We start from the raw sequence: 27,604 nt of genomic DNA on the forward strand, positions 1-27,604 counted from the left end.
CGGGCAGCAGGGCAAGGAGAGCCCAGCACAGCAGCTCCGGGTTAACAAGGAATCCTTTGAAAGATCTGCAAGCACCACGCCAGAGCCTCCAACCTGCTGCATGGAAAAGAGCCAAAGCAAACGAGCTCCCAGAGAGCCTCCAGCACCAGGGTGAGCAAGTGCAGCTCCCACAGCCCCACAGGGAAGAATTCCAAGGCAGTGCCAGCTCCCAGGGCACGGGCAGGAGGTGCCTGGTGCCACCTGCACCTTCACACACTGCTGCACCCATAGGGAAGAGCAACACAGGGGGCTTGACTTTTTTTTTTTTTTTATCCTTAGAGGTATTTTGGAGCTCATTCACTTCATAAATGCAAGGTTGGAGCTCATCCCTCCAAAATAGTGAATTCCTAGAAGCCATTGTTGGAGGAAAGGGAATATAGGAAATAAGCAGCTCTCAGAATGAATGATGTGAACAACAGCAAGAAAAATGTTTCTCTCACCTTCTCCAGTGGGACAAGGCTGTGCTCAATGATTGGAAACACCCCTCAGTGCCCCAGTTCTGAGCCCCTGCCACACACACATGGATTGGAACGAGATGGCCTCTAAATGTCCCTGCCAGCCCCAACCTTTCTGTGATTCTCAAGCATCCTGGCAAAAACTGCAGCTCAAAGATATCTTGGCAACGGTGATTTTCAGTCTCCTCTCTTCTGCTGAAAGAACGTCTGACTAAAATCTCTCAGACTGAGCTGGGCTCAGTGCTGGGTTTGTTCATACAGAGCAATCAAGGGATGTGCCCATGAACACATCTCCACATCTCCATCCCACTCTGTCTGCAGGGATGGTGCAGACACCACCAGAGACTCCAACCAGTTATTGGAAATCTTTGCCCTCTCTTGATTCAATCTCTTTCCATACCCAGTTTCAGTTTCACTGTGATAAAGAATTAAAAAGAATCCAGACAATTATGAGCTATCAACAACCTCTACCCAACAACACCAAGTTCAGACACAAGCCCACAAAAATTCACATTTGAGGAATGCAAAATGCCTGGTGCTGCTCCTGGAGATCCAGCAGGAGCTTGGCAGAGATGTTCAACCACAGAAACTCCTCAGCAAACACAGCAGGTGCTTTGCTGCTAAATCATCATGCCAGCTTGGTGATGCCAGCTTTAGCCCAAAATCCCCATTATCCATCTCCAAACTCGGGTCCTGTGCAGGATGTGGGTGCAAAAGAACCTAAGGAGAGACTGCACGTCTGGGGCACATTCCCCTCCAGCTAAAAACTGGAGAGCCTGCATGAAATAAATACAAGGACCTTTTAGAGAAGCATGGAAGGAAAAGCTACCAGCACCCACACAGCTGCTCCAGGGACAATCCAGACAGAGGGGTTAAAAGTTCATTTGCAGAAGCAGAACAAAACCTTTTGCTAATTTACACATTACAGGAAGCCAAGCCCAAAAAACCCAGTGAACACCTACAGGGCTTTTTGTGATGGTTTGTAATTCTGCAGAATCTCATATTAAAAACAAAAGCAGAGGAGTGAGAGGGAGGCAGAGCTGGCAAGGGCAGGCACAGAGAGCTGCAGGGCTGTGGAAGCATCAGCAGCCCCTCCACCAAAACACCTGAGGGACAGGAGAGCCAAGGGGAAACCAAAGGTGCTGCTGTTCCCCACAAGGCTCTGGTACCTCCAGCTCCAGAGCACAAAGCACAGAATCATGGAACAACAGAATGGGTTGGCTTGGAAGGACCTTAAACTCATTGCAACTGGGGAAAAAGGAGAAGGGCTAAAAGAGCAGAGCATGAACCTGACCCAGGACAGCCAAGGCCCAGGCAGGATTCTCCCACATGTGCCTGCAGGGAGTTCTCCTTCCATGCCCCAGCCCTTTCATTACCCACAGGAGCCCCCAGACCCTTTGGGTCACTTCACTCCGGGGCTCTGCCTGCACCCAGCACTGCCATGATCCAAAAGGAGCAGAAACAGGCACTGGGCATAGAGCTGGCATTCCCAAAGGCAGCAAGGAGGATGATGGCCTGGCACAGCCACAGCAGCTCCGAGACAGCTCCTGTCTGCTTCTGGCAGCCAAACGGGGCCAGCAGCACATGAGAGTGGAGCATCTCAGAGGCCTCCGTGGCTAGTGGAAATTTCCAGAACATCCTGGACAAGAATGACTTACTGGAAGCAATACATAAATCAAGCAAATGAATAGTTAGCAGACAGCAGCATAAACAGCTGCCACGGGGATGAAATCAGAGCTGCTGTGCCAAGAGGCGTCAGCCTCCTGCACCTTGGGGGAAACCAGCAAAACAAGGCAAGGAAAAAGCAAATTCCTGGGGGAGCTGCCACCCCTGGCCCTGCACAGGTGCCCTGGTGGGGTCCTGGAGCTGCTGGGCACTGAGGCCATGGGAGCAGCTCCTGCAGGGCAGCCCCGAGCAAAACAAACCCTGCTTGTATTTTCAGGCAGAAGACCTGGAGGAATTTTTTTCTTCTTCTCCTTTGCCAGCAATCCCTGGGTGAGCAGCGAGCCCTCTGGAACGTGCCAGGCCCTGTGGAGGATGGGGATCCAGTTTTGCTGGATCCCCATTAGCAGCTGCCCTGCAGAACCCATGGAAACCATCACCCTGATAAGCAGCAAACAATTTGTGCAGGGAGATAACAATCACTGTCATCTCGGTTAAAACACGTAAACTAGAAAACACCACCACAGCAAAACCAAAGGGAACCAGGCTGTGTTGGCCAGGCCACAGCTTGATTGATTAGAGATAATTAACTCTGCTAAATACACGTACACACAGCTCAGCTGCAGCCTCCTCCGTGGGCAGGACCCTGGCACAAGGAGTGGCTGCATGGGGCAGGGGATGTGTGGGGCACTGATGCCAACCCACAGAGGGGCATCACCTGTGCTGGGCAACCTGGACTCGCTGCCACAAGAATAAAGCAAAGCTCAGGTGTCAAATCATGGCCATGAGTGAAAAATAATTCCCTAAATGCTTGAAATATAATCAGAGTGAAATCCCCCCTGCTCTGCACCTCCACAGCGTTGACTCCTGGGTGAGAAAGTACAATACAAAAGAAGGAGGAGACAGGGATGATATTGCAGCTCCACTAACAAAAATGGCAATTTTCTGCCACCAGCTCCACTCCAGCAGCAGCCCTGGCACAGCCACCAGCAGCATCACAGGCACCTTGCTTCACTTCAGCTTATTTGGCATTAAAACAAATTGGTTTAATCACAGAATCCCAGCCTGGTTCAGGCTGGAAGGAGCAGGGCTGGGGATTGCTCCTGCTCTCTGGGCCACAGGAACAAGTGCAGAAGGCAGCAGAAAGAGGCAGAAATCGAAATAATTTTTAATCAAAATGTTCCCCACCCTCTACCCTGTCTGTGCCTGAGATTTGTCCTCTCCTTCCTCTGTGAGCCCCAATTCTGTGGCCCCCAGCTGCCCTGGGACCCAGCACGTGGGGAAGGGCACTGCTCAACCACCTGCAAGGCTTATCCTGTCTGATACTGGGGTTAATAATTGCCACTTTTAACCATTTCAGCTTTCTTACCAGCTTTATTATGTTAATAAAAACTGCAGCTTCATCACATGAGGAGCCCCACATCCCTCATCAGTGCAGCAGAGCACGTACACCCCAAAAACACAGCAGTCAGAAACCACCCATGACAGGCTCCTTCTCTGCTCAACTCAGCCCAAATTCTGGTTTTAGTGTCAGAAATCTCCACAGCGAGACTGTGAGAAATATTTTTTTAGCTCATCTGATAAACATGCAAATCTTGATTATTCATACGTTACTTAAAATAAAAAAAAAAAAAACCAGAGAGAAGCAGAGGAGACAAAACCCCTGCAAGCCGTGCAGGGGCAGCCAGAGGCTTTGCCCACGCTGCCTGGGGGTGCCCAGTTCTCAGCAGAACCCAGCCCCAGCTGCTCCCACCCACCCAGAGCAGCCCCCCGGGGCAGCCAGGCCCCCAAACATCTGCTGCAGATGTGAAGGCTCCTCTCCAGTCTGGCCCAATGGCACTGCAGCCTCCAGCAGCTCTGTCAGAGAGAAATGAGCTCCAGCTCCTGGTCTGGGTGCTGCTCCTGGATCAGGACAATTCCCCTGGATCAGGACAATTCCCCCGGATCAGGGAAATGCTCCTGGATCAGGGAAATGCTCCTGGATCAGGACAATGCTCCTGGATCAGGGAAATGCTCCTGGATCAGGGCAATGCTCCTGGATCAGGGCAATGCTCCTGGATCAGGACAATGCCCCTGGATCTGGGTGCTGCTCCTGGATCTGGGTGCTGCAGGAGCAGCCCCAAATCGATGCTGTGAGCCCATGCCTGGGGCTGGCTGTGCCTCTGCCTCTCAGCCCAGGATCCCCCAGGAATGGCACCAGGGCTGGGGAGCTCAGCAGGCTCTCACTCCTCAGCCTCCTGCCCTTCTCTGAGATAATTTTTTTCCTATTAAATAACACCATGAGCTGTTCCTCTTCCTAAAATAGCACACACCACCACACACAGTTTGTTTTGTTTGAATTCCTTCCCCAGTAAAACAGCACAAATCCTGCTGTAAACCTGACTCCACATCTCTACTCCATCACCAGGTTTTTCTTTTAGAGAGAAAACACTGAAGCAATTACAGATTCCCTGCAAATACAAAATCACAGAATCCTAGAATAATTTGGGTGGGAAGGGACCTTAAAGCTCACCCAATTCCACTCTTTGCCATGGCAGGGACACCTCCCACTGTCCCAGGCTGCTCCAAGCCCCAATGTCCAGCCTGGCCTTGGACATTTCCAGGGATCCAGGGGCAGCCACAGCTGCTCTGGGCAATCCCATCTGGCTGATGGGTGCACCTGGAACCACTGAGCCTCAACTTCAGGCTGTAAATGCAGGTTTGAAACCAACACCTAAACCAGCAACTTGGTTTTTAACAGCCTTACCAGGGACCCCATGGAGCAGACACAAGCCCAGGCCACAAGAAATCATCTGGAGCTGTCTTTAAGCCTATTTCAAATATCATTTGTTATTTTTTTTTCTTTTAAACAGATAACTTGGATTCCTCCAGATCTCCTCCTAAGCAACGATTCCCCAGATTTTCCCAGTCCTGCCTCAGCCCTGCTGCTCCTCCAGCACTGGTGCAAGGGCAGGTCCAACCCTGCAGCCTTGAGGCTGCCACAAACACCCGATGATGCTTTCACTTCTAAAACACCAATCAAAGGTTTCCATGGGAACCTGCAGGAGCAGGAAGAAGATGGGAAATTACAGGTCAGCTCTACCACCGAAAGAAAAAAAAATTATCCCATTCCTTCGCCCTCGCAAAGTTTCAAGGTAACACACAAAAATATTGATTCATCAGGGTGCATAAAGGCAGAAAATATGCCCCAGAGCAGTTATTTGTTGTGAAAAGAAATCACTTTTAGTCCTTCAGAGGCAGGTTTGCTGTGAAATCACGTGAGGAGCTTCGTGTCCGCTCTGCCTCCTGGCCAGCCTGGCCAGCCTGACCCACTCCATTGAAAGCAACACGAGGTTCCCAGGAGGGCTCCTGGTGCTGCCAAGGGGCTGGGGCTGGGGCTGGGGAGCTCCTGTCCCTCATCCCTCCCTCCCTGATCCCCCCCTCCCACCCCCCGGTTCTCTCACACGCAGGTTTCCAGTTGCCAGCCAGATATGACTCAACACCACACACACACACACACAGAGGGAAACTTTTCCACCACTATTGACTTTCAGAGGAAATGGAAAAAGGAGAGAAAAACACATCAGTCATAAACATACTTTGCCAAATGGTTCATGAGCAAGTGCAGCATCTGCCTGTTTTTCTCTGGGAGCCGATGAACGAGGCTGTGGATCTCCGACACCCTGGACTCCTGATTCTCCAGCTCTGCATGGGGAACAGAAGATCGTTTATCTCCACAGGAGGGGGCTGTTATGGGAAGAGACCTAACACTGGCCCTGCCAGACATCCCAGGGAGCTGCTCCATCCCACACCAAGCCCTGCAGACGCTCCCCATGGTGCTGCTCCTTCCTGTCAGCTCCATCCAGCTCTTTCCAAAGGAAGACACCGAAGGGGCTGGGAGGGTGAGCTCACAGCAGATGCCACGTGAGCAGCACACTGAGCAGGGCAGGGCTGGCTGCAACCAGAGCAATTCCAGCAATGGCAATATGAGCACAGACCCATGGCCAGCGTGCCCAGGGCACAGGCTGGAGCTGCTGGTGCTCCACAGCCTGGTTTGGGTCCATGGTTGGGTCCAGGAGATCAGCAGTGATATGGCCATGGAGCATGGGGCTCTCCTGACACCCTATTCCCATATCCACAGGCTGGTTTGGGTCCATGGTGCTCCACAGGCTGGTTTGGGTCCATGGTTGGGCCCAGGAGCCCAGCACTGCCATGGCCATGGCCACAAGGCTCTCCTGACATCCCACACCCACAGGCTGCAAGGCTGCCAAGGGAAAATCTCCTGCTCCCAGCAAAGCCCCTTCCCCTGAGCAGGGCAGGAAACACAGCCCAGACACCTGCAGCAGCCTGGGCCCCTCAAACCATGGTGCAATTTAACAGCAGCTGATGGTCAGAGCTGCCCCAGGCTCGAGCTCCAGCACTGTCTGACCTTCCTCATCCTCCTCCTCCTCTGGTCACCTCCCAGATCAGCCTGCCCAGCTCCAGCCCTGCCCTGGTGGCCAGGACACAGCCCAGGAGCACAGTGGGGAGGCAGCAGGGCAGGGAGGATCACAGCCACAAACTCACTCGCTGCTTTGATGAAACTCCTTTGAAACTGGTACATCATGAGGGGCCCTGGGAGCATTCTGGAAGATAAAAAGGAAACAGGCACAAAACACATCTGAGGAACACAATCCACACTAAGAAATCCCCTGCAGTAAACTCAGCTCCATTCTGAAAAGGGCAGAATTAAGCAACACCAACTCTAATTAATTCCCCCCATCAGAAGGAGTAAGATCAATGTAAGGACCTTTAATTTATTCACCACTAAATTCATCTTTAATTTTAGCATTCCTTCAGTAACACACCTTTAGTGCCTTCCTGAGCCCATGATTTCCAAATAAATTCGAAAATAAATTTAAAAGATAAACAAACCTAGTTGTAAAACTTTCCCAATCCCCATCCCCATGTCCCCTCCCACTGCTGCATTCAGAGGGACACACTGGTGCTGCCCACATTCCTCTCTGCTTTGCCAACAGTTCAGACTCTGGAGCAAAGGTTGCCAATCATGCAAAATTCTGTGATTTTCTAGGCTGGGATCCACCAGGCTAATTACACTTATCACCCTAATTGGATTTAGGCTCTCTCAAACACAACCCAGCACACAGCAGTCACTGAGAGCAAGGAGCTGTGGTCACAACAGGTAGAAGCACGTTGTGGAAAATGAGATGCTGCTGGCTGCCAACACCCAGTGCTGCTGGGAAGATCCCCAGGATGATACTGGCTCGCCTGACACCCTGAAATCATAACTACAATAAAGCTCAGCACCGGGTCTGATAAAGCTCTACAGCTCCTGCCCTTACACAGCCCTGCCCTCACCTTCTGCCACATGCTCAGGAGGTGGAAATCCACCAGGAAAAGCTCAGGGAAAAGCTGAAATCAAGGCAGGGGATGCAAGAATCAGTTTGAAAATCGTGTTTGTATAATATGTGCATCTGTCACAGCTGAGTGTGCTCCCCACATCTCCCTCAGACATACTGGAAAGTCAGGGAAAAGCAGAATAAATTCCCCAAGAGCAGTTTCTGCTCTGTTTCTATAAAAGTGCTGCTGTTAAGGATGTGCAATAACAGGCAGTAAAACCCCAGGCCAGCACCAAACCCCTCCTGAAGGCAGGTGAGGCTTTTCTCCTCACCTCAGGTACGTTTTCAGGGCACTAGTAATGGTCTTGATCTCCCACTCTGCACAAATCTCCGTGTCTGTCTCCGTGGCTGTCTTGGGATCTATGGAAAAGACAAAAAAAAGCAGTAATTGAAAGAAACTGAAGACAATTGCAGCTCGTGCCAGCTCAGCTGTGTGGGGAGACCATCCCAGCCCAATTTATTTGCTATTCCATCACCCAGGACAGCACAAACTCACTGGCATGGAGAGAAAAAAAAGGGAATCCTCCATCCTGAGCAAGGACAGGGGCAGTGTGGCTTGGAGGGTGCCAGGACAGCAGGGACAGCAGCCTGAGGTGCTCAGGGACACAGGGACACACACAGGGACCCTCTTCCCCACAATGGCCAGCACCAGCATCCTGCAGCCACCTCCAAAACAGCTCCTGGCTGGCAATTACAGCCATGGTCACCTGCATGGTCACCTCACCTGCACAGACACCTGCATGGACACCTGGACAGACCCCACCAGCCCAGTGGGAAGTGAGCTCAGGCACAGCACCAAGTCTCAGATGGTGACAGCTCTGAGCTGGGGCCAGGAGCACCAAACCAAGGCCACCAAGACCAAAGCAAGGCCACCAAGACCAACCCAAGGCCAGGGAAAGGCTGGGCATGGAGGCGCCCCCTGTGCTGAGCTCTCCTGCCCTGGATGCTGCTCCACCAATGCTCCTTTGCTGACTCCATCCTGGAAACTCAGCCAGGATCCTGCTGCCACCAGCAGCCCCCTGGGGGTCCCACCCGTGCCAAGTGTCCCAGGGCTCCCACTGTCCCCAAGGCCCAGGGTGACACAGCCACAGCTGCTAACACCATCTGCTCCCATGGCCTCAGCTCAGGGGTTTGTGGTTTTTTGCCTTTTCACAGACACAAATAATGCACTTTTGAATTTTAAAGCCCCACATAAGCATTGGGCAATTTTTAACCTGCTTAAAAGAATGCTGTGAATAGAGTTCAGCTTTCCCTCAGGGCAAAAGGTTTATTTTAATTAAAAAAAAACATCAAGAGGTGCTTAGAAAAGTAAATACATAAGAAATGCATATTCACACAAAGATCATGTGTGTCCCAGCAATCACACAAATGACCTCCATCCTCCTGACTCAATGCCCAGGAAACTTCCTACAGCACTGCCTTTACAAGGAGAGAATTTTAACAGAGTCGAGATAAGTTTGGCATAGTAAAAAAAAAAAAAAAACACAGAAATTCCAACTTTTTTTTTAAAAAAAAACCTTTTTAACCAAAGCAGAACAAACAAGTCCAGACCGTGTGTCTTTGCAAAGGTTCCCCCAGCAGCTTCCAGGCAGGATCACGGAACACGAGGTGAAATTCCACAGTCGGTCCCATGAAAAGGCTCAGAGCAGTTAATCAGCTCCCCTTGACCTTCAGATTTATGAGTCTGCAAGAAGTGACTGCCGTGGGCTGCAGCTGCAGCATCTGTGTCCCCAGGCAGGGGTGGCAGCCCTGCCTCCCACAGGGACACACAGGACTGGGGCACTAACCCTGGAGATGCTTTTGGCTGCCAGGCCCTGGTCTGATTTCTCCAGGGTGAGGGGAACAGCCTGATCATCAGCCCAGTGTGATTATCATGGAGAGAATTCCAGAAGAGCCTCAGGGATGATAAATCCCAGCAGTGAAGGGGTGGCAGGAGCCCCACTCCCAGCAGATCAGCTGCTGTAACTCACCTTGTGCAGAGCTCAGACCTGCTGGGGCACCCACAGTGCCACCATAAACCCTCCCGTGGGAGCTCCCACTGATGACAGCTGGGTTATTTGTTGGGTTTTGTCCTCATTTTTGATGGCACATGGACGCTGGGGAGATGATCTGCCCCCCACCAGCTCCGGGAGCACCCCCCCCATTGCTTCACCCCAGTCCAGACCCAACAAGATCCGCCCTAAAACCCAGCCCAGGGGCTGGGGCTGCCCACAGGGAGCTGTGCCCTGTGGCCACCACGCTGACCTCCTGCAGGGACACCTCGTGCCAAAGCCCTTCCCAGCACTGCCACTGACACCAGCTCGGGGAAACTCGATCTTTTTGCCATTTAAACTCTATGTGAAGCAGTAACACTGCCCACATTCATTTCTAAATATAAGGGAAACCTGACAGTGGAAGCACAATTTGGCTCCTCCATTCAGGAGGAGCCCCGAGGGCAGTGAGAACAGATGGGGTTTGACAAGGGACACGTTTCTGTGTGACACTGACTTCACACAGCCCAGACACCGGGGATGATGAAGATTTAATCCCCCACAATTTGGAGGAATTATGGAGTCACAGGCTTGCAAAGCATCCCAATGGGGGATTCCCAAGAGGAGTCCCAGTTCCAGCCCTGACCCTCCTCCAGCAGAGCTTCCAGCACCAGCAACCCACAGGACACACCAGGACAAAGGAAAAGCACCAGCGATTTGTCACCTCCTTATGAGACACAGGGTGACAGCTGAGTGCCTGCAGTGGCTGAGGAGATAATGGATGCTGGATGCTGTCCAAAACTGGATCCCTCCCAGCTCTGCAGAGCTCTTCACCCGAGCACGTTTGGCCATCTGTCACAGGCCTGGGACTGACACCAGGACTGACACCTTTGTGACAGGAGAACGGGCTCCATGGCCCTGCCAGCCAGGAGATGTGGCTGTGAGCATCACCTGAGCACCTGGATGTGAGCATCACCTGAGCACCTGGATATGAACATCACCCCAGGACCTGGCTGTGAGCATCACCTGAGCACCTGGATGTGAGCATCACCCCAGCACCTGGATATGAACATCACCTGAACACCTGGCTGTGAGCATCACCTAAGCACCTGGATGTGAGCATCACCTGAGCACCTGGCTGTGAGCATCACCTGAACACCTGGCTGTGAGCATCACCTGAGCACCTGGCTGTGGAGCTGCCAGGACGTGCCTGGGGCAGCAGGCCAGCCTGTTTTGCTCAGCAGTGCTCTCTGTGGATGCTCTCCCTGTGCCCACACTGCTGGCTCCTCACAGCTCTGGGACCTTCACATGTCCCCAGCCTGTGCCAAACTTCTCCAATGACAGCAGCAGCCACCAGCTCTCGTGACTGCAGTGAACTTTCCAAATGCCACAGCAGAGAGGGCCCCTGCAACCCCATTTGGAGCTGTGCCCTCTACTCCCATCACCTGGATTATTTATTTTCCACAGGTTAACACTGGCAGCTGTAACAGCCACCACGGGCTTTGCTCACTGAACAAGTTAATGGTGGGAAAAGAAGGAACTGGGAAAGGAGAAGGAAAAGATGTTGAAACACAACAGAGGAGAACCTTCTGCAAGAAGAAATATGCAAGGGAGCACTGGAGTTTTGTGAGGCCAAGGAGAAGGAAAGATAGTAAGTGAAGGGAAAGAAGATGACCAGAAATGCCACACATTTCCCCCAGGGAGTAACAAACACATTCCATGGGGCACTAACAAATTAGTAAGCATTTGTTTCCCTACTCCTACAGCGATTTCATCCGTGGTTTTGCCAAGTCTGAGCAGCATCAGGCAGGACTGGCCAAGGGCAGCTGCCCTGCTCCAGCCCAGCTCTGCTCCCTCTTCCATTGTTGTGTCTCAGGCATGTCTGGACAGATGGACAGACTGGTCCAGGGCTGCAGCTGTGGGATGGAAACGCTGCCTGTGAGGTCAGGGCTCAAATGGTTCTGTCCACACAGCCAGAGCAAACCTCTGCTGTGCCAAGACCCAGCAGCTTGTCTCTATGGAGCATCCAGAACTGCAGGATCCAATGCCTCAGCCACGAGGGAAACACACATTGGAAAACTCCGGGCAAGACTGAGATAAACAGGCACGAGAAAGTCCCTGGGGAAAGCAAGAACAGCCACAGGCAGCATGCAACATCCAGGAGAAAATCATTTCAAAGGGTGCTGGGAACAAGGGGGCAGGTAGGAGATGAAAAGCCAAAGCTTTCAGCTATTTCTTTGAAGATTTTGGTTTGCATTTGGGAAGGCTGCCAGAACTCAGAGCATGTGTGAGCAGGACATCAGCAGGACCTGGAGAGGCCAAACCCTACACCAGCCCTACCTTCAGACCTGCCCATTAGGGACCCCAGCCTCATGAGGGACCCTGGAAAGACCCTGCTCCTGCTTGCCAAGGCTTCCAAGCAGCACCATCTGCTTGCCTTTAACAAAATGCCAGATACTCACCCATTAAAATGCTCAGCAGCTTTTGGACTCTGGAGTTCACCCCCACGATCCGGTAGAGCCCCTGCTCATTGATCCCTGGGAAAAACAAGGAACTCATCAGCACAAGGTCACAGGAGCTGCTAAGATTTCTTTCACTTCTTTGGCTTCTCAAAAAGCCAATGAAAGGCTTCTCACCAATCAAATACAAAGCTACAGAAGATGATGAATTTTGGGGTTGATATCGAGGTTTGCATTGGAAGTGTTACCCCCAGCTAGCTCAGAAATAAGGATCTAAGGAGACTTTTCCTCCTTCCCACAACCCCTGCAGGATCTGCACTTAACCAGCACAATTTGGGACAATTTTCCTGTGTCAAGTTCTCCAGGTTGAGGTCAGAGCCTTTTGCATCCCATCCCTATGGGGGGCTGGGACAATCCCACCTGCACACAGGCAGATCCACGAGAGGATTTGGGGGCAGAATCCCACATGAGAGGACGTGCTTGGCAGCATTCCTGCAGGAGGGATGCTGAAGTGAACACCCCCCTTGGCTCTTGTCCCCCACTTTTTGCACACCCAGGGTGATATTTCCTAACTCTGCCCCGTGTTTGTGAGTCCCTGCTGGTCCAGCCGTGGGGAAAACTTTTCTCAGCATCAGCCCCAGCACGTTCTGGGTTCATCTGGTGTGAGCCCCAGGGTTCATGAATCATTCTGTCCTTGCAAAGGGCAGGAAAGCAACTGCTCCACTGCCAACAGCTGCCCCAAAAGCCTTGAGGAAAGTGAAAACAACTATGAAAAAATAGCAGGAACACTATTACTTTGCATTTACAGAAATTCACATGAACCTGAGAATAATAAAATGTCAGTAAAGAGAATTACTCCTTGTGCTTAAAGGATAAACTCATCTGAATCTATAAAATAGAAGTCTTGAAAAGCTGAATCTTCTCTTCCTTTTCCCCCCATTTTACCAGATATTTTATTTTAAGAAATGAATGTGGGGCTTTTCAATATACATATAAGCTGCACAACATCAATTCAAATGGCCTCTGAAATCAGAATAGGAATTTTACACTATGTTGTAATTTTCTTTTATTTCCCTCATTTTCCAACTTCACTGGATTTTAACAAGAGCCTTAAATACCAGCATAGCATAACAGGGCAACGTGGATGTCAGGCTCTAAATCTCACGCATTCCTCCCACATGAACAATGTAATCTTAACAAAAAAAAAAATCCCACTTCAATTAAATTCTTCTAGACAAAATACTGTGAATTGATAATGCTTCTTATTTTGTGATGTTAGTCCCACTGTTTTTCTGCACAATGTTACAATCTGGTTTTGTTTGCTTTTGCTTTTTATATTGTGCCTGAGCCTGTGTACAGTGCATTAGGGAATCCCAAGGTGTGTTTGAGCTGCCCTACCTCTGGTTTCCACAGCGTGGATGCATTTCTTGATGATGCTGAAGCCGATGCTGTCCAGCTGGGCAGCTGCAGGGAGGGAAGAGGGCAGTGGTGAACATCTGGCAGGGCTGCTCCTGCATCCCTGCCATGGCAGCAATGCACCACTGCCCAGAGCACGAGGAGATAAACGAGGGCACAAAAACACAAGTGCAGCAGTTGGTACCAGCTGTAACCCGGGCAAACACAGACACTGAACATCATTCCAGCATTCCTCTGAACCAGGCCCTGCCCTGGGCTCTGCCAGGCATCAAAAATGCAATTAGGATCAAGGTGAGATAACCCAAATTTGTCTGGAAAGTTGACAACGGGTTGCTTGGAAAGAAATGAAGCTGAACATTTTGACACAAAACATTCTTGAATATGACACGTGAGGTGCCTTGCCTCTGCCCAAAAGTGAGAGCTAAACGTGAGAGGAGATGGGATCTACAACTCAATTCACTTGTGCCAATGCAGGTTTTCACTTCTAAGTTCAAGGAATTACGAATACAGGGACCCTGCTGGAAGAATTCATCCCACTGAGAGCTCTCCACCACTGCCCACCACCAGCTATTTATTATGGAAAATCAGTTCCACCCTACAGAAAGGTTTGGAAAACCTTCCACAGGGCAGGAGCCCCTCAGAGAAGGGTGGGCAAAGGCACCCCAGGCTGCAGAGCCTGGGGAGTGCCACGATGGCAGAGAAACAATTGATTCTGTGCAGAGCAGGGCAGCAATGGAGCGTGCCCAGGGCTGGCAGTGCCCTGGGCACGGCACGTGCAGCCTCCCCTCCCTGCTCACATTCCCCCATCCCTGACCCACGGCTGCTCCAGGGGCAGCTGCCAGCTCAGACAGAGCAGCCCCCTGCTAATCCCCTGCTTGGAGCCCTGTGCTGGGGCTGGCCTTTGTCTGCTGAATGGCACAAGGACCCAGATCAGTGCAAACAGCTCTATTGTGCTTTTCTGGGCAAGCAGGCTCCAGCGCTGAGCCAACACAAGCACACGAGCTGCAGGATGCTGTGCCACAGCACGTGGGGATAATCCAGAAGCTGCAGAGCCCTTTGCTGGGCACCCTCGGGGCTCCCAGCACGGCTGCAGCACAAGCCCAAGGTGCCATCCATGAGCAGGGCACAGCTGATGAACACAAGGGCACCTGAGGAGCTCAAAACCACACTGGGGAAAAGCTCTTCAGCAATTCTGATCAGCCCTGGCTTGGCACTGCTGGGACCCTGACCTGTGGGTATCCCTGTGGCTATCCCTGTGGCTATCCCTGTGGGTATTCCTGTGAGTATCCCTGTGGGCATCCCTGTGAGTATCCCTGTGGGCATCCCTGTGAGTATCCCTGTGGGCATCCCTGTGAATATCCCTGTGAATATCCCTGTGAGTATCCCTGTGAGTATCCCTGTGGGAATCCCTGTGAGTATCCCTGAGTATCCCTGTGGGTATCCCTGAGTATCCCTGTTTGTATCCCTGTGGGTGTCCCTGTGGGCATCCCTGTGAGTATCCCTGTGAGTATCCCTGTGAGTATCCCTGTTTGTATCCCTGTGGGTGTCCCTGTGGGTGTCCCTGTGTGGTGCTGGCAGTCTGGATCACTGCTTCAGGCCCTCTGCAGGTACCAAGCCACCCCACAGATCAGTTTTCCTTTACCCCCCTGCGTGTTTGGGCCCCCAAGGCCAGGCTGGACAGGGCTTGGAGCATCCTGGGATAGTGGAAGATGTCCCTGCCCATGGATCATCTTTAAGGTCCTTTCCAGCCCAACCCATTCCATGATTCCCTGATTCCCTCACCCTGCAGGGCCCACCACCCCAGGGCAGGCAGGGATGGGATCCCAGCTCCCTGCAGCAACAGCAGGAGGAGGAAACCCAGCAGTGCCTCTGCATGGAAGTGACCTGGAATAATCCCCCTAAGCAGATGAACAAGCTCTTCCACTCACTGGCAAGCTCTGGATCAGCAAAGGTCGGGCATTTATTTGCAGTAGTTATATCCAGAAATAATATCTGATTAAATATCCAAAGTGCCTTTATCCACCCTTAAATTTAACTTTTAATGAGCACTGTAAAAGCTTGATTTCCCCTGTCTCAGAGCATCTGCTCTTTCTCTCAGTCATTTACCAAATGATTGGGTTCAGCAATGGTCCAGACCAAAGGCAGATCTGGATCTCCTGCTGTGCAGATCACAGATCCATGGAATCATCTGGGTTTGAAAAGCCCCCCAAGGCCACCCCTAACCCCTGTCCCCAAGAGCCACATCCTCATGGCTGTAAAGCCCCTCCAGGGGTGGGAACCCCCCCCTGCCCTGGCAGGCTTTTCAGAGAAGAAATTTTCTCTAAGTTCCAACCTGAGCTGTCCCTGCCTGGCTGAGGAAAGTGGAAGAGCCTCCCTTGAGGCTCAGCCTCACCCGTGGCACAGGCTCTTCCTCCAGCACCCAGTGCCAAGGAGATGCAGTGCCCAGGCTGTTCTCCATCCCAGAAACATTCCACAACAGCACAGGTGATACAACATCACCTGCACAGCACCTGCTGCCCCCACACCCCCACACTCATCTGACCTTCAGGCACCATCTCATTCCAAGTGCCACTGGACTGGTCTCATCCCATTCTATTCTTGCCTGGCAGATTATTTCTATTTAATCCATTAATTCCTCTCCTTTACGCCGATGTGACACATCAGAGCATCAGGAAGGGGCAGGAGGGCTGAAGCAGCTCTGCCAGCCTGCCTGGCTCCAGCTGTGAGGCAGGGCAAGGTCACAGAGCCATGGAACCATCTCTGCTCTGAGCCCTTTCAAAGGCATTTTGGAAATGAGAAGCACGGGGGAGGGGGGGAGTCATGAAGCAGAGGAATGAGCTTTCTTGTCTTACCAGAAATGAAATTTCAGGCCTCTAACTACCAGTGAGCTGCCAGGATTGGGAAAGGAAATTGAGGGTCAGATTAGGTGAGAGAAATGAAGAAGTTTTTAACAGTGAGGGTGGGCAGGGCTGGCACAGGGTGCCCAGAGCAGCTGTGGCTGCCCCTGGATCCCTGGCAGTGCCCAAGGCCAGGGCTTGGAGCAAACTGGGATAGCAGAAGGTGACAGAGAGGGGAAGAGAGGAGCTTTAAAGTCCTTCCAACCCAAAATATTCTGTGATTCCATGACTGTGATTGTGCCCCAGACAAGGGCACAGCACACAGGGCAGCCAAAGGACTCAAGGTCTGTGAAGAGCTTGTGAAAATAAATACTTTGATGCGGTCCTGAACTAAGGGGGAACCAAGTGGATGTGAAAGGTGGGGAAGGAAATGGTGGGAAGGAAGGGAAAGGAGGAATTTTGTGCTGTTCCATGCAATAAGCACAAATGGCATGGAGGATTTGTTTCCACAGAGCAGGGCCAAGTCCTTCTGGTTAACAAAGCAGAGCATCTGAATTCCCCTGGCTCTCGTGGCTCAGTGACACCACCCAGCCCCTCTGCTCGGCTCCCTCCCCTCCACAGCACACCGGGATCAATCAGCCACAGGCCTGCAGCCATCTGGCCACACAGCAGGACACAAAACCCAGAAATCTGCAAAATTCCAGGTCCTGAAAGTGCCACCACAGCACTGGGAGGCACTTTGAGCCTCCCCTAAGTGCAGGCAGGAAAAGCAGAGGTACAGAGGCCACGGGGGCTCCAGGGTCAGGAATTGCATCCGGACCCTCTCCATCACCACACTCGTTTCAAGTCCTTATAGGAAGATCCTGTATCAAGGGCTGCTGGCACACAGCCAGCTGCTGAATCAATTTTAGAGTGGCTGGGGAGGCAGCAGAGCTCTAAACCAGGGATTTAATGAGGCTGAGGCAGTCAGATCTCTGCCCAGCCCCAGCCCAAGCAGAGGCTTTGGAATCACCTCCAGCCAGGGGTCCCAACCTGCCCCCAGAACCAGGAGGGACACACAAGGAGCAGACAGGGAGGATCACTCTCATTTTTAAGAGACCACCAGAATGGTCTGGAGAGCCAAAGCAGCAGGTCCAGGGCTGTGTGCAGGGAGCAGTGACAGCTCATGGCTGGGCAGCACAGAGCTGAGCTGGGCTCTGCTCCTCCCAAACTCCTTCTGGCCCTCGGGGAAAAGAGACAAGAGGAGCTGATCTGGCAGAGCTCCCACCCCAGGGGCACCGGCCATGCTGCCCCTCCCAGTGTGAGCACTGAGCTCTGCTGGGGTCACCTGGCAGGGACAGAGCCAGGTGACACATGCAGGAAAAGATGGATGTGCTGATGCCAGGGAGGATCAAAGGGAAGGAGAAAGCACAGAGGAGAGAGCAGAGAGGGGGAAGAGACTGCTTTGTGCAAGGGCTGAAATGGGTGTGAGGAACATTAGCTGCAAATTACACCAATTATTGAGAGGAAAACGCTTCGGCTCCAGATGGAAATGTCGTGTCTGAGGCAGCAGCAAAATGAACCAAGCTCTGAACGTCAGCCCAGGCCTGCCCTGCCTGACTGGTGGCTTTGAGGGAAGGAGGGAAGGGATTGGGGCTGGAGTATTGCAATTATGGCAAATCCAACCTACTGGGAAATGGCTCAATTAAGGGTTTTAAAACACAGGACACAAGAGGCAGGACCAGGTGCAACTGCTCCTCTAGGAAGAAAAACAAGTGCTTTCCTGACCCAAGGCTTTGATTGCCTGAACCACAATAAAAAGCTTTTTTATTTGTAAGGGCTCTTGTTGACAATCTTGACAAGGCAGGACCTCCTTCCTCCTACATTTCTGCTCTAATTCCCCTTTGGAAAGACACACTGACCCTGCACATTCTGGCTCAGAGAGAAGCCAGCCCTCTGCAGGACTTCAGGAACAGGTCCCAAGGCCACCAGAGCCCTGCTGGGGCAGGGACGGGGTGTGGGGCAGGAGGGGACACACCCTGAGGGGTGCAGGGAGCTGCCTGGCACTGCCCTCCGTGGGCACAGCAGCAGCTTCCTGCCCCTGCTCCCTGCTGGGTGCCACACTCAGCCCTCCCTGGGGTCCCCACACTGAGCCCTGTCCCCTCCCAGCACAGCCCAGTGTCACCAGCATCTCCTGCTGACCCCTCCCACAGCTCAGCCACCTCTCGGGGCTGGAGAAGAAATACTCACTGCCTTCGCTCTGGCTGTCCTTGTTGGAGTTGTACACCTGGAAAACACAAGAAGAAAATCTTATGAAGGCCCTGGCTGCAGCTGGGCTGGCACTGCTGGTGTCACCACTGCTGGTGTCACCACTGCTGGTGTCACCACTGCTGCCAGGACCTCCCCCAGCAGCCAGGGCTCCAAACACCACCGTGACCTCCTGCACACAAATGCTGGGCTGGCCCAGCTCTGGAGTTATGTTAAAATATCAACCAGGACAGCTCCTAGATGATATTTGAAAGAATAGTTGATAAATGAAAGAATGCAAATGGGATGGACCAGGTCAAAACAGAAATTAGAGGTTTCTAAACAAAATGAAGGTGGGTTGGAGTAGATGACCCTTAAAGGTCCCTTCCAACCCAAACTATTCCATGATTCTGACTCCTCTCCTGAAAGACACAGGTAGAGGACATAAACCTAAACCTAAAGCAGGCAATTCCCTTATGGGCACTGCAGGAACCTCTGGCAGGTGCAGGCACCACCCTCCTCAAGGTGCAGCCTGAGCAAAGGACTCAGGCAAAGAGAGGAAAAGAAATGTCATGAATTTAGGGAGGACAAGAAGTGCAGCAGGATGAGGCACTGCTCCCAGCAGAGCCACCAGCAGGGCTCCATCCTCCATCCCAAGCCTCTCCAGCCTCCAAATATTGATGCTCCTCCTCCCACCCCATCACCACCACAGCCTGGCTACTGGAGATTAAAGTGACATTGCAGTGGACACAATAAACAAGGTTTTCATCACGGTGTGAGGGCACTTTAAAAGCCCAGGATAATACCAACAGCAGCTGTAAGAAGATCAGCCCTCAGACAGGTTCTGTTTCTCCAGCTCAACAGAGTAAAATGGTTTCAAATAATCCTTCGGTGCTCTGAGTGCCACCAGGAGCACCCACACACCCCCCAGTGCTCAGGCAGCATCCTGGATGTGGCCGGGTGGGTTCAGCATGGCCACAGAACAGGACAAAAGGCTGGGGAAGCTGCTGGGAGCAGGGCTGGGAGCCCCTTGCACAGGGAGCTGCCTGCATCACATGCTGCCTCCCAAAATAGCCAGGGCAAGGCAGGCTTCCAAAGGCCATGTTGATAGCAACGCTCAGAGCAACAGCAGCAGAGGCTGCAGGCAGGGCTCTGCTCCATGGGATCCCACCCTGGGGTGCTCTGACCTCCCCCAGCAGCTCCAGCTCACGATGGGGTGAAGCTGTTGGGATGTTCCCGGAGGATCAGAGCTCACCCAGTGCCCCAACAAGCCCCAGCAGCCCAGGCAGGCTGTGTGTGTGTCACAGGGCATGGCAGCAGCAGGGCACACAGACACATTCGTGCCCTGGAGGTCACCCAAACACTGCAGCTCATCGTGCAGGACACCCCGGCTCGGCTCCACCAGCACCACACGCTCAGGGAAGCACAAATCCAATGGAGCAGCTCAGAAGTGGGGTTTGGGCAGGAACTGATCCCCCCAAGGAGCATCTTGCCTCTCCCCATCCCAGGACACCTGGCTACCTAACAGCACAGCAAGCAGAGGTGATTGTCTGCAGGAGAAAATCCATCAGCCACATCTGGCCAGTGGGGGATGATTCAGCAGCAAAAGCAGCTGCAGTCAGCAAGTGAGCTTTCCTCTAGGAGCAGTGTTTATATCAAGAAAATAAAGTCAGTGCAAAGAGGGAAGGAAAAGACTCACAGGCTCCCCTGCAGCCCCACCACAGAGCCTTCCCTGAGGAAGTTGTCCCTCCAAATTCAGTGTCTCTGCTGAGACTGAAGGGACTGGGGGCTCAGCCTGTTACCCAAAGGCTTGGAGATCCCTGGGATCACACACAGGGAACACCAAACGCAGCAAAGGACCAGGCTTGGGGCACTGGGACAGTGGGAGGTGAAGCTGAATGAGAGGAGCTCCAAGGTCCTTCCAACCCAAACCATTCCAGCTCCTCCAGCAGCCCCAGGGAGATTCCCTCTGCCCATCTGGAGATCCCCCCTGCCCATCTGGAGATCCCCCCTGCACATCTGGAGATCCTCTCTGCATATTTGGAGATCCTCTCTGCACATCTGGAGATCCCCTCTGCACATTTGCTCTCCCAGTTTGGATCCCTGGACCAGCAGAGGTTGTGAATCACCAGAGGCTGCTCCCAAAACAAGGGGAAAGGGCACACAAGGAAACACAAGATGCTTCTGCCATTAATTGCAAAGTTGCACACAAGGAGAGGGAAGTTTCACCCAGAGGTCACACACAGACACTGCCACCCTACATCCATCACAGGGAGGACAAACCTTTTATCCACTGTCTTTGTTAATCCACTAACACAACTGCACACCAGCAGGGTTTGAACCAAGCCCCAAGTCTGTAACATCCCTTCCTTTCCCAAGAAATCCTTTTCCTCTACTGCCTCAAATCTTTTAGAGGGAGATTTTTCTGGATAAGTTTCCAAGTTTGAGGAAAGGGCTGCTGAATAAGAGGTCCAAGATGAGGCTCCTCCAGTGGCCCAAGGGTCACCCCTGCTCTGCTGGCAAAGCCCTTGGGCTCCTGCCCTGCCAAAGGTCACTCCTGGCCAGCCTGGCCCCAGGGATGTTGATATTCCACTCTTTCCAAAACAGCTCTGATAACAGGCAGGGCTTAAAGCAGAAGGATGCATTTGAAGATTTAGTCTCACACACACATCAGTCAATTCATGGACCAGCCTCCCCCTGGCAAAGGGTGCAGAATTTTAAAGAGTTTCTTGCTGTTCCCTGCACCACACACACCCAGGACTGTCCTGGGAGAGATGGGCTGGGAAAAGCCCATGGATGGACCCTGGAAAAGCTCTTCTGAACCCTCTTCCAAACAACTGCCAGGTGCTGCATTTGGATTCCCCCACCCTCGCCCTCTCTCTCTCAGGGATTTGCACCATTCCCATGGCCAGGCTGGCTCTGGCTGTGGCACAGACACAGCTCTGGGCCAGGGGAACACGAGGGGACAGCGTGGTGACACTCACAGGGTGACAGCACCCAGCACACAGCCCGTGGGAGCTCTGCAGACACACACATCACCCAGCACCAGCCCAGACAACAAAACACCATGAAATGAGTGGATTTTTGTGCCCACACGCTGTTTTTCCTGTTGTTAACACACTCTGGAGAAAGCAGCCCTAAACCCAGAGAGTTTCTCGTGAAATAAAAAGCTTCTTTCACTTTGCAGAATTAGTCACTGACAAAGGGTGGGAGATCAGAAACATTGCTGGGAGGTGAAGGGCCCGTGGCCCATGGACACGTGTGGGAACAGGCTGGGTTATAAAACTCCCAGAACTGGGACTAGTGACTAACGTGGAGACAAATCCCTGCCCTGCAGCACTGTGATGCTTTAACATCTCCCTCTCACTAATTATTCCCATTCGATTGTATTTCCAGAGCCAAAATATCCTTACCAGGCAGTTTCAGAAGTGATGTGTACAGAAAAAATATCTATCAAGATACTACAAAACGTAGAGACATTGATGTCTTGTATTTAGTTTTCTAAACTCCTACTGTAGATGGTCAAATATCCTGAACAAAACCACATTGTGGAATTTTTTTTAGCAGAAACTACTGCTGCTTCATTCCTGCAGGATAATTGCTGTTTGGAAGCTTAAAGGAAGCCCTTTACAAGCTATTATTGAAAAATTCCAAGATGCATCTGTAAGTAATCCAGAAAGATAAATTTTATGAGAGCAGTTACAACTCATGACTACTTTGACACTTGCACTATGCTCAATTATGAACTTGATATTTAAGATAATTCATCAAAGAGCCAGTTATTTCCTTTGGTGAGACCTTTCACCAAACACATGCTATGTTTTGCAGAGGAAATGGTTTTATAGGGATGATTAAGAGCTCTGAGATGTTCGAGGGTGTGGTGGAGGAACACACAGCCCAGGAGGGAGCTCCCTGCCCCCCTGGAGCCACAGGGATGAGCCCAGGGACGAGCTGGGGGTCACTCACAGCCCCCCAGCACTGCCCACTGTTTGCTCCTGGATCCATGTCCCCAAATTCTCATGGACCACAGCCTGGGCAGAAGCAGCAATGCAGGTGCTGCACCTGCTCCTGGCCCCCCTAAATTCAGTCCTGCCATTACCACACACCCCAACAATGGAGCTGTGGATTTGCCTAATCTGAAATCCTCTGAAAGACACCATCAGAAATCCTACAGCCACCAAGAGCCACCATCCAGAGCCTAAAATAATCCTGCAGCCACCAAGAGCCACCATCCAGAGCCTAAAATAATCCTACAGCCACCAAGAGCCACCATCCAGAGCCTGAAATAATCCTACAGCCACCACTCATCATCTGATGCACTTTCTGCTTGTGCACAGATAAATGAGGAAGAATTCAAACCATTGGTTTTCCAGCCTGGTCCCAAAGTGCACACATGACATGCAAAGAGTAAACGTGAGTGGTTTGGGATGACACTGGACTGGGGGAAAAGGAAAGGAAAAGGAAGTAGCAGGGGGATGGAAGGGGAACTACAAAAAGATGATGTCGAGTAATTTCATTTTTATTTCCCCATTTCAGGGGTCATGCTGTTGCCCACGGTGTTCATTAACCTCCACAAGACAGGGGCTACGATTTCCTATGGCACTTGTTTCATTTTCTCATTCATTTTCATTTCAAGTTTAAAATTCAAAACGACCCAACCTAAGCTGTGTTCAGCACAGCTCCCAAAATCCTTCAAATTCCAACACTGGCACGAAATTCTGCCCAAAAACCTAGAGGAAAGGATTGTCCAGCTGCTCAGAGGGATTGAAGGAAAGCACGGGAGCACAGCAGCCCTGGTTTGCAGAGAGGGGATCTCCACTGAAGAAGGATTTCAACTCCATGCCCTGGCGTGGAAGATTCCACCTCACACTCCTTTCACTGCTGCTGGGACGTTCCCTTCAAGCCAGATTTTCCATTTGGACTCTCAGAACGGGCCAGTGCTGCCAGAATTCCCTGGTGTCCCTGGGGGAGCGTGGTGTTTGCAAGGTCCAGAGCAATGGGAGGAAACGCTGCAGTGTTATGCAATTTCCTTGTGATTCATTTTCAGAAATCCTCAAAACAGCCAGGAACGAGTCTTTCAGCTCAAAAGATGCACAAGCCCAAGGGGTATAAATAGATCTGATATTCCCTCAGAACTGGTAGCCCAAGTGGCTTCCCAGCCACCCTGGGCCAGTCTGGGAGGCCACGGGGCAGGAGGAGCACAGACATTCCACATGAATGTTTTGTAACCCTTTTTATAAGGGCAAATGGGCTGGAGAGCAGAGCTCCAGCTGGAGCCCAGCCACTCTGACTGACTCAGCTGCTGCTGGGTGTCTGCAGCACCCCGAGCACCCCAGAGCTCCCAGACAGACAGACAGACAGACAGACAGCCCTGCCCCAGCCCCAGCCCCAGCCCAGCAGGGGAAGCTCTGAGCCCCACACATCCCTTCTGCACTCCTCAACTGCCCTGAAACAAAAGGAACAGGTCTTTCCCCTTGCTGCCTTCCTCACCTGGACACCAGGATGTGCCTGGTGGTGTCCCCAGCGTGTCCTGCAGGGCTCTCCACGGGCACAGGGATGCCCAGAGCAGGGCTGGAGCTCTGGCACCCAGAGATACCCCAGGCCTGGGGCAGGGGGGCACCCTGTATCCTGTGCCAACAGGGAAGGGGTCAGAGGAAGAATGGAGAGAAGGAAGAAGAGAAGAGGACCAGGCAGATGTTCCAGCAGGCTGGAGCCTCCAGACCTGGCCCTGGGCTCAGCACTGGGACACAGCCCTGGAGCAGCAAAGCTCATGTACAAAAAGCCATTTCCTTGTTAAAAGCAGGATACCTGGCAACCTTGATGAAATCAGCCCTTGTTTCTGGCTCTGCCTTATCAACCCTGCTCTATTTCTGTCTGAGAGCCAGCTTTTGGTACTACAAGCAGGATTTTCAGAGCTAGACTCCACTGTGTGTTGTGGTTAGAAATAACCTTCCCTGCTCTGAGAGCCAGAAGGATACAAATAGGAGCAGGATCTCTCCCAGCCCACATCCCTGCAAACCTCTCTGCAGCAGGGAAAGGGAAAATGATGCCTTGCTTCCCCAGTGGAGATCTTGGCAGGGCAGCAGAAACCCACTGTGAAATGCTGGTTTATGTCATGTTCATTTGGAAGAGGGTGACCAGGGACCCTGGCAGCTCCTTCCTTCCTTCCTTCCTTTCCTCCCAACCTACTGTTCATCACAGTCACACTCATCTCCCACCTCGTGTCCCCCTTTCTCTCTCCTGCTCTTTCCTTCCAACACAAATTTCAGCTTCAAACCCTGGGCCTGATTAAAGGACAGAAAAGAAAAAAAATCCATCAAAAATCAAGCATCTAGGGGGCTGGAATCCTCTACGTGGGTCTTGCTCTTCTGTCTCTGGGAGCTGAGCTAAAGGATGGTTCTAATTAAAAACAAGCCCACATTTTATTACAAGTGCAGGCATTCCCAAGGGCCTCTGGAGCCGAGGCCAGCCGGGCTCCCTGCCAGCCAGCTGGGCTGCTGAGCTCAGCTCAGTTATATAACTGTGTTTGTCACCCAAGGAAACCATCACCTGGGTCAGAAAAGGCAAAAAAAACCCAACAAACTACCTGGGTCAAACTCCCAGCTCCCCGTGGCTCACCCTGGACAGGGAATGCAGCAGCAGCCACTCTGGGGGCTGTGTGGGACGAGGGGAGCAGACCCATGGCAGCCTCAGAATAACACAGCTAAAGGTCAACTGCTCCAACAAAATACATTTTTGGAATAACTAAAGAGCCCAAAGATTCCCAGAGCAGCATTTTTAAGCGAGTCCAGCGAAGCTGATTATGTTGGGATCACTCAAATAAGGGATTAAAAGTGAAAATTTCTCCTGCTCTGAGCTTTCCCCAAGTTTTCTAGGATGCTTGAGCAACAACTTGCACATCCTCCTCCAGCAGCTCTGCCTGGAGCCCGGCCAGCCCCAGCCAGCACACACACACACCCTTCCTCCTCCCAACGTCTGCTGACGAACACGGGCTCTCAACACATCAAAACCAGCCTAATTTTAAATGACAGTGTCATCTTTATTTTTAAAATAACTGTAACACAGCCGTGCCTGGCGCTCCTCCTCTGCCAGAGAGGTTTGACACTGCCTGGGTGTTCTGAGCAAGGCTGGTGGCTCCGTGCCAGGACTCACCACTGACTCCTGGAGCTTTAAAGGCTGGGACATCCCTGGGGTGAGGCCACTCTCAGTGCCCCGTGTGCACACCTGGGGACACCTGTGGGGCAGCACAGAGGGGACACAGTGCCAACCCTCCTCTCCAGAGGGATCTCTGGAAGGCCAGGGGAGCTGCAGAGGTTTCCTGGACCAATCCTGGCATGTGGGACAAGGTTCTTTCCTGGACCTGGGAGCCAGCCCCATTTAAAAGTTGCTGGTGTCCCTCTCCAAAAGTGCAGCAGCACATTTATCCCTCTGCAGACAGGACCTGGAATTCCACACCACCCAAAACCTCCCTGGGAAAGCCTGAGCCCTGCCTGAGCCCACCCAGGGCTGCCAGCACTCCCCACCACCACTGCTACAGCCAAAAAACAGAGAGAGTGTGGGACACATCCACCTGCAGCCTGCCATGGCCTGAGCCTGCTCCTGAGCCCAGCCCTGATCCTGAGCCCAGCCCTGCTCCTGAGCCCAGCCTTGATCCTGATCCTGAGCCCAGCCCTGATCCTGATCCTGAGCCCAGCCCTGATCCTGATCCCAGCCCTGCTCCTGATCCTGAGCCCAGCCCTGCTCCTGAGCCCAGCCCTGCTCCTGATCCTGAGCCCAGCCCTGATCCTGAGCCCAGCCCTGCTCCTGATCCTGAGCCCAGCCCTGATCCTGAGCCCAGCCCTGCTCCACACACAGACCTGCCAGGAATGCCAAACCGAGGGTGAATACAGAAATAAACTTATCAAAACACCAGAGTCCAAAATCCTTCATCTGGGGCTGCAGCTGGGAGAGGAAGAACCCCTGGGTGAGGGATGGTGCTGGGGCTGCAGCAGGACAATAAATCACTGCTTAAAACCAAATGCAAGGTCCAATAAAGAAGGAAATAATGGAAGAGGCTGGCTCTGCGAGTCATTGTAGCGTGAACCATTTACTTTAATTTTTAATTTAAAGTAGGAAACAATACTCTAATAGTCTATTTAAATTGGCAGGGAAATTAGTTCTCCCAACACGGAGCTATTCCCTGAATTTCCACGTGTTTGTTGAATTGCCTGATCAAATAACTCGAAGCAGAGGTGATGAGGAGAGGAAAGTGAGAATGCTGTCTTTGGTCTGTCCCTCCAGCTGAGGCTCTGGTGAGGCTGAAGGGTGGACAGCGAGTTCCCACCAAACCACGACAGAAATGCCTGGATGCCAGCACCCTGCACCCTCCCCTGGGGCTGCTTCACCTCTCTGGTTCCAGGCTCACAAACAAGTTGCTGCAAGCAGCTGCTCCATCCTGTTCCACATCTGTGCTGCAACCCAGGTTCGATTATCCCCGTTCCCCAGGCACCCACAGACCCTCCCAGCACCACTGGGCTGTCCTGGGTCAGGTTCATGCTCTGCTCTTTTAGCCCTTCTTTTTCCCCAGTTGCAATGAGTTTAAGGTCCTTCCAAGCCAACCCATTCTGTTGTTCCATGATTCTGTGCTTTGTGCTCTGGAGCTGGAGGTACCAGAGCCTTGTGGGGAACAGCAGCACCTTTGGTTTCCCCTTTGCTCTCCTGTCATGGAATCTTTAAAGCTGGAAAAACCCACTAAGGTCATCATCTCCAGCCATTGCCCCAGCACTGCCAAGGCCACCTCTAGCCCGTGTCCCCAGGTGCCATTTCCACATGGCTTTTGAACACAAGATGAAGCAGAGCTGGTTGTGCTCCCTGTTTCTGCATCTGCCAGCACCCACTGCAGACCAGTGTCACACTCAGCTCCAGCCTGAGCCCCAAACCCACGAGCACACTGCAGCAGAGCAGGACACGTGTGCTGTGGGTCAGAGCAGCCCTCACCCCCTGCCAGCTCCTCCCAGGGGTACCAGCAGTGACACAAGCACATAAGTGGCTGCCACCGGGTCCCCAGCAGAGACAACATCTCCCAAAGGGACAGCAAAACCCACCTGGTGTCCCGGGACCAGCCACCCCAGCACCCAGGCAAAGCCAGACTTTCACAGCCGATTTCTGCAGCACTGGCCCCAA

General features: G+C 52.3%; 1 protein-coding gene across 4 annotated transcripts in view; it reads right to left on the reverse strand.

Annotated features, from left to right (window-relative positions):
* ARHGAP26 (Rho GTPase activating protein 26) overlaps positions 1 to 27,604 on the reverse strand; it is a 97,536-nt gene that overhangs the window by 32,889 nt on the left and 37,043 nt on the right. For all 4 annotated transcript variants that reach the window (XM_088174085.1, XM_014888297.2, XM_088174084.1 and 1 more), the window contains exons 12-17: positions 18,446 to 18,482; positions 13,362 to 13,427; positions 11,967 to 12,041; positions 7,807 to 7,894; positions 6,702 to 6,760; positions 5,735 to 5,840 (exon numbers count right to left, since the gene is read on the reverse strand). In XM_088174085.1, coding sequence (XP_088030211.1) covers positions 5,735 to 5,840; positions 6,702 to 6,760; positions 7,807 to 7,894; positions 11,967 to 12,041; positions 13,362 to 13,427; positions 18,446 to 18,482 — 431 coding nt within the window. The remainder of the gene's footprint in view (positions 1 to 5,734; positions 5,841 to 6,701; positions 6,761 to 7,806; positions 7,895 to 11,966; positions 12,042 to 13,361; positions 13,428 to 18,445; positions 18,483 to 27,604) is intronic.

The sequence above is a fragment of the Sturnus vulgaris genome, chromosome 15, assembly GCF_052056855.1.
Source record: "Sturnus vulgaris isolate bStuVul1 chromosome 15, bStuVul1.hap1, whole genome shotgun sequence".
Classification (NCBI taxonomy): domain Eukaryota; kingdom Metazoa; phylum Chordata; class Aves; order Passeriformes; family Sturnidae; genus Sturnus; species Sturnus vulgaris.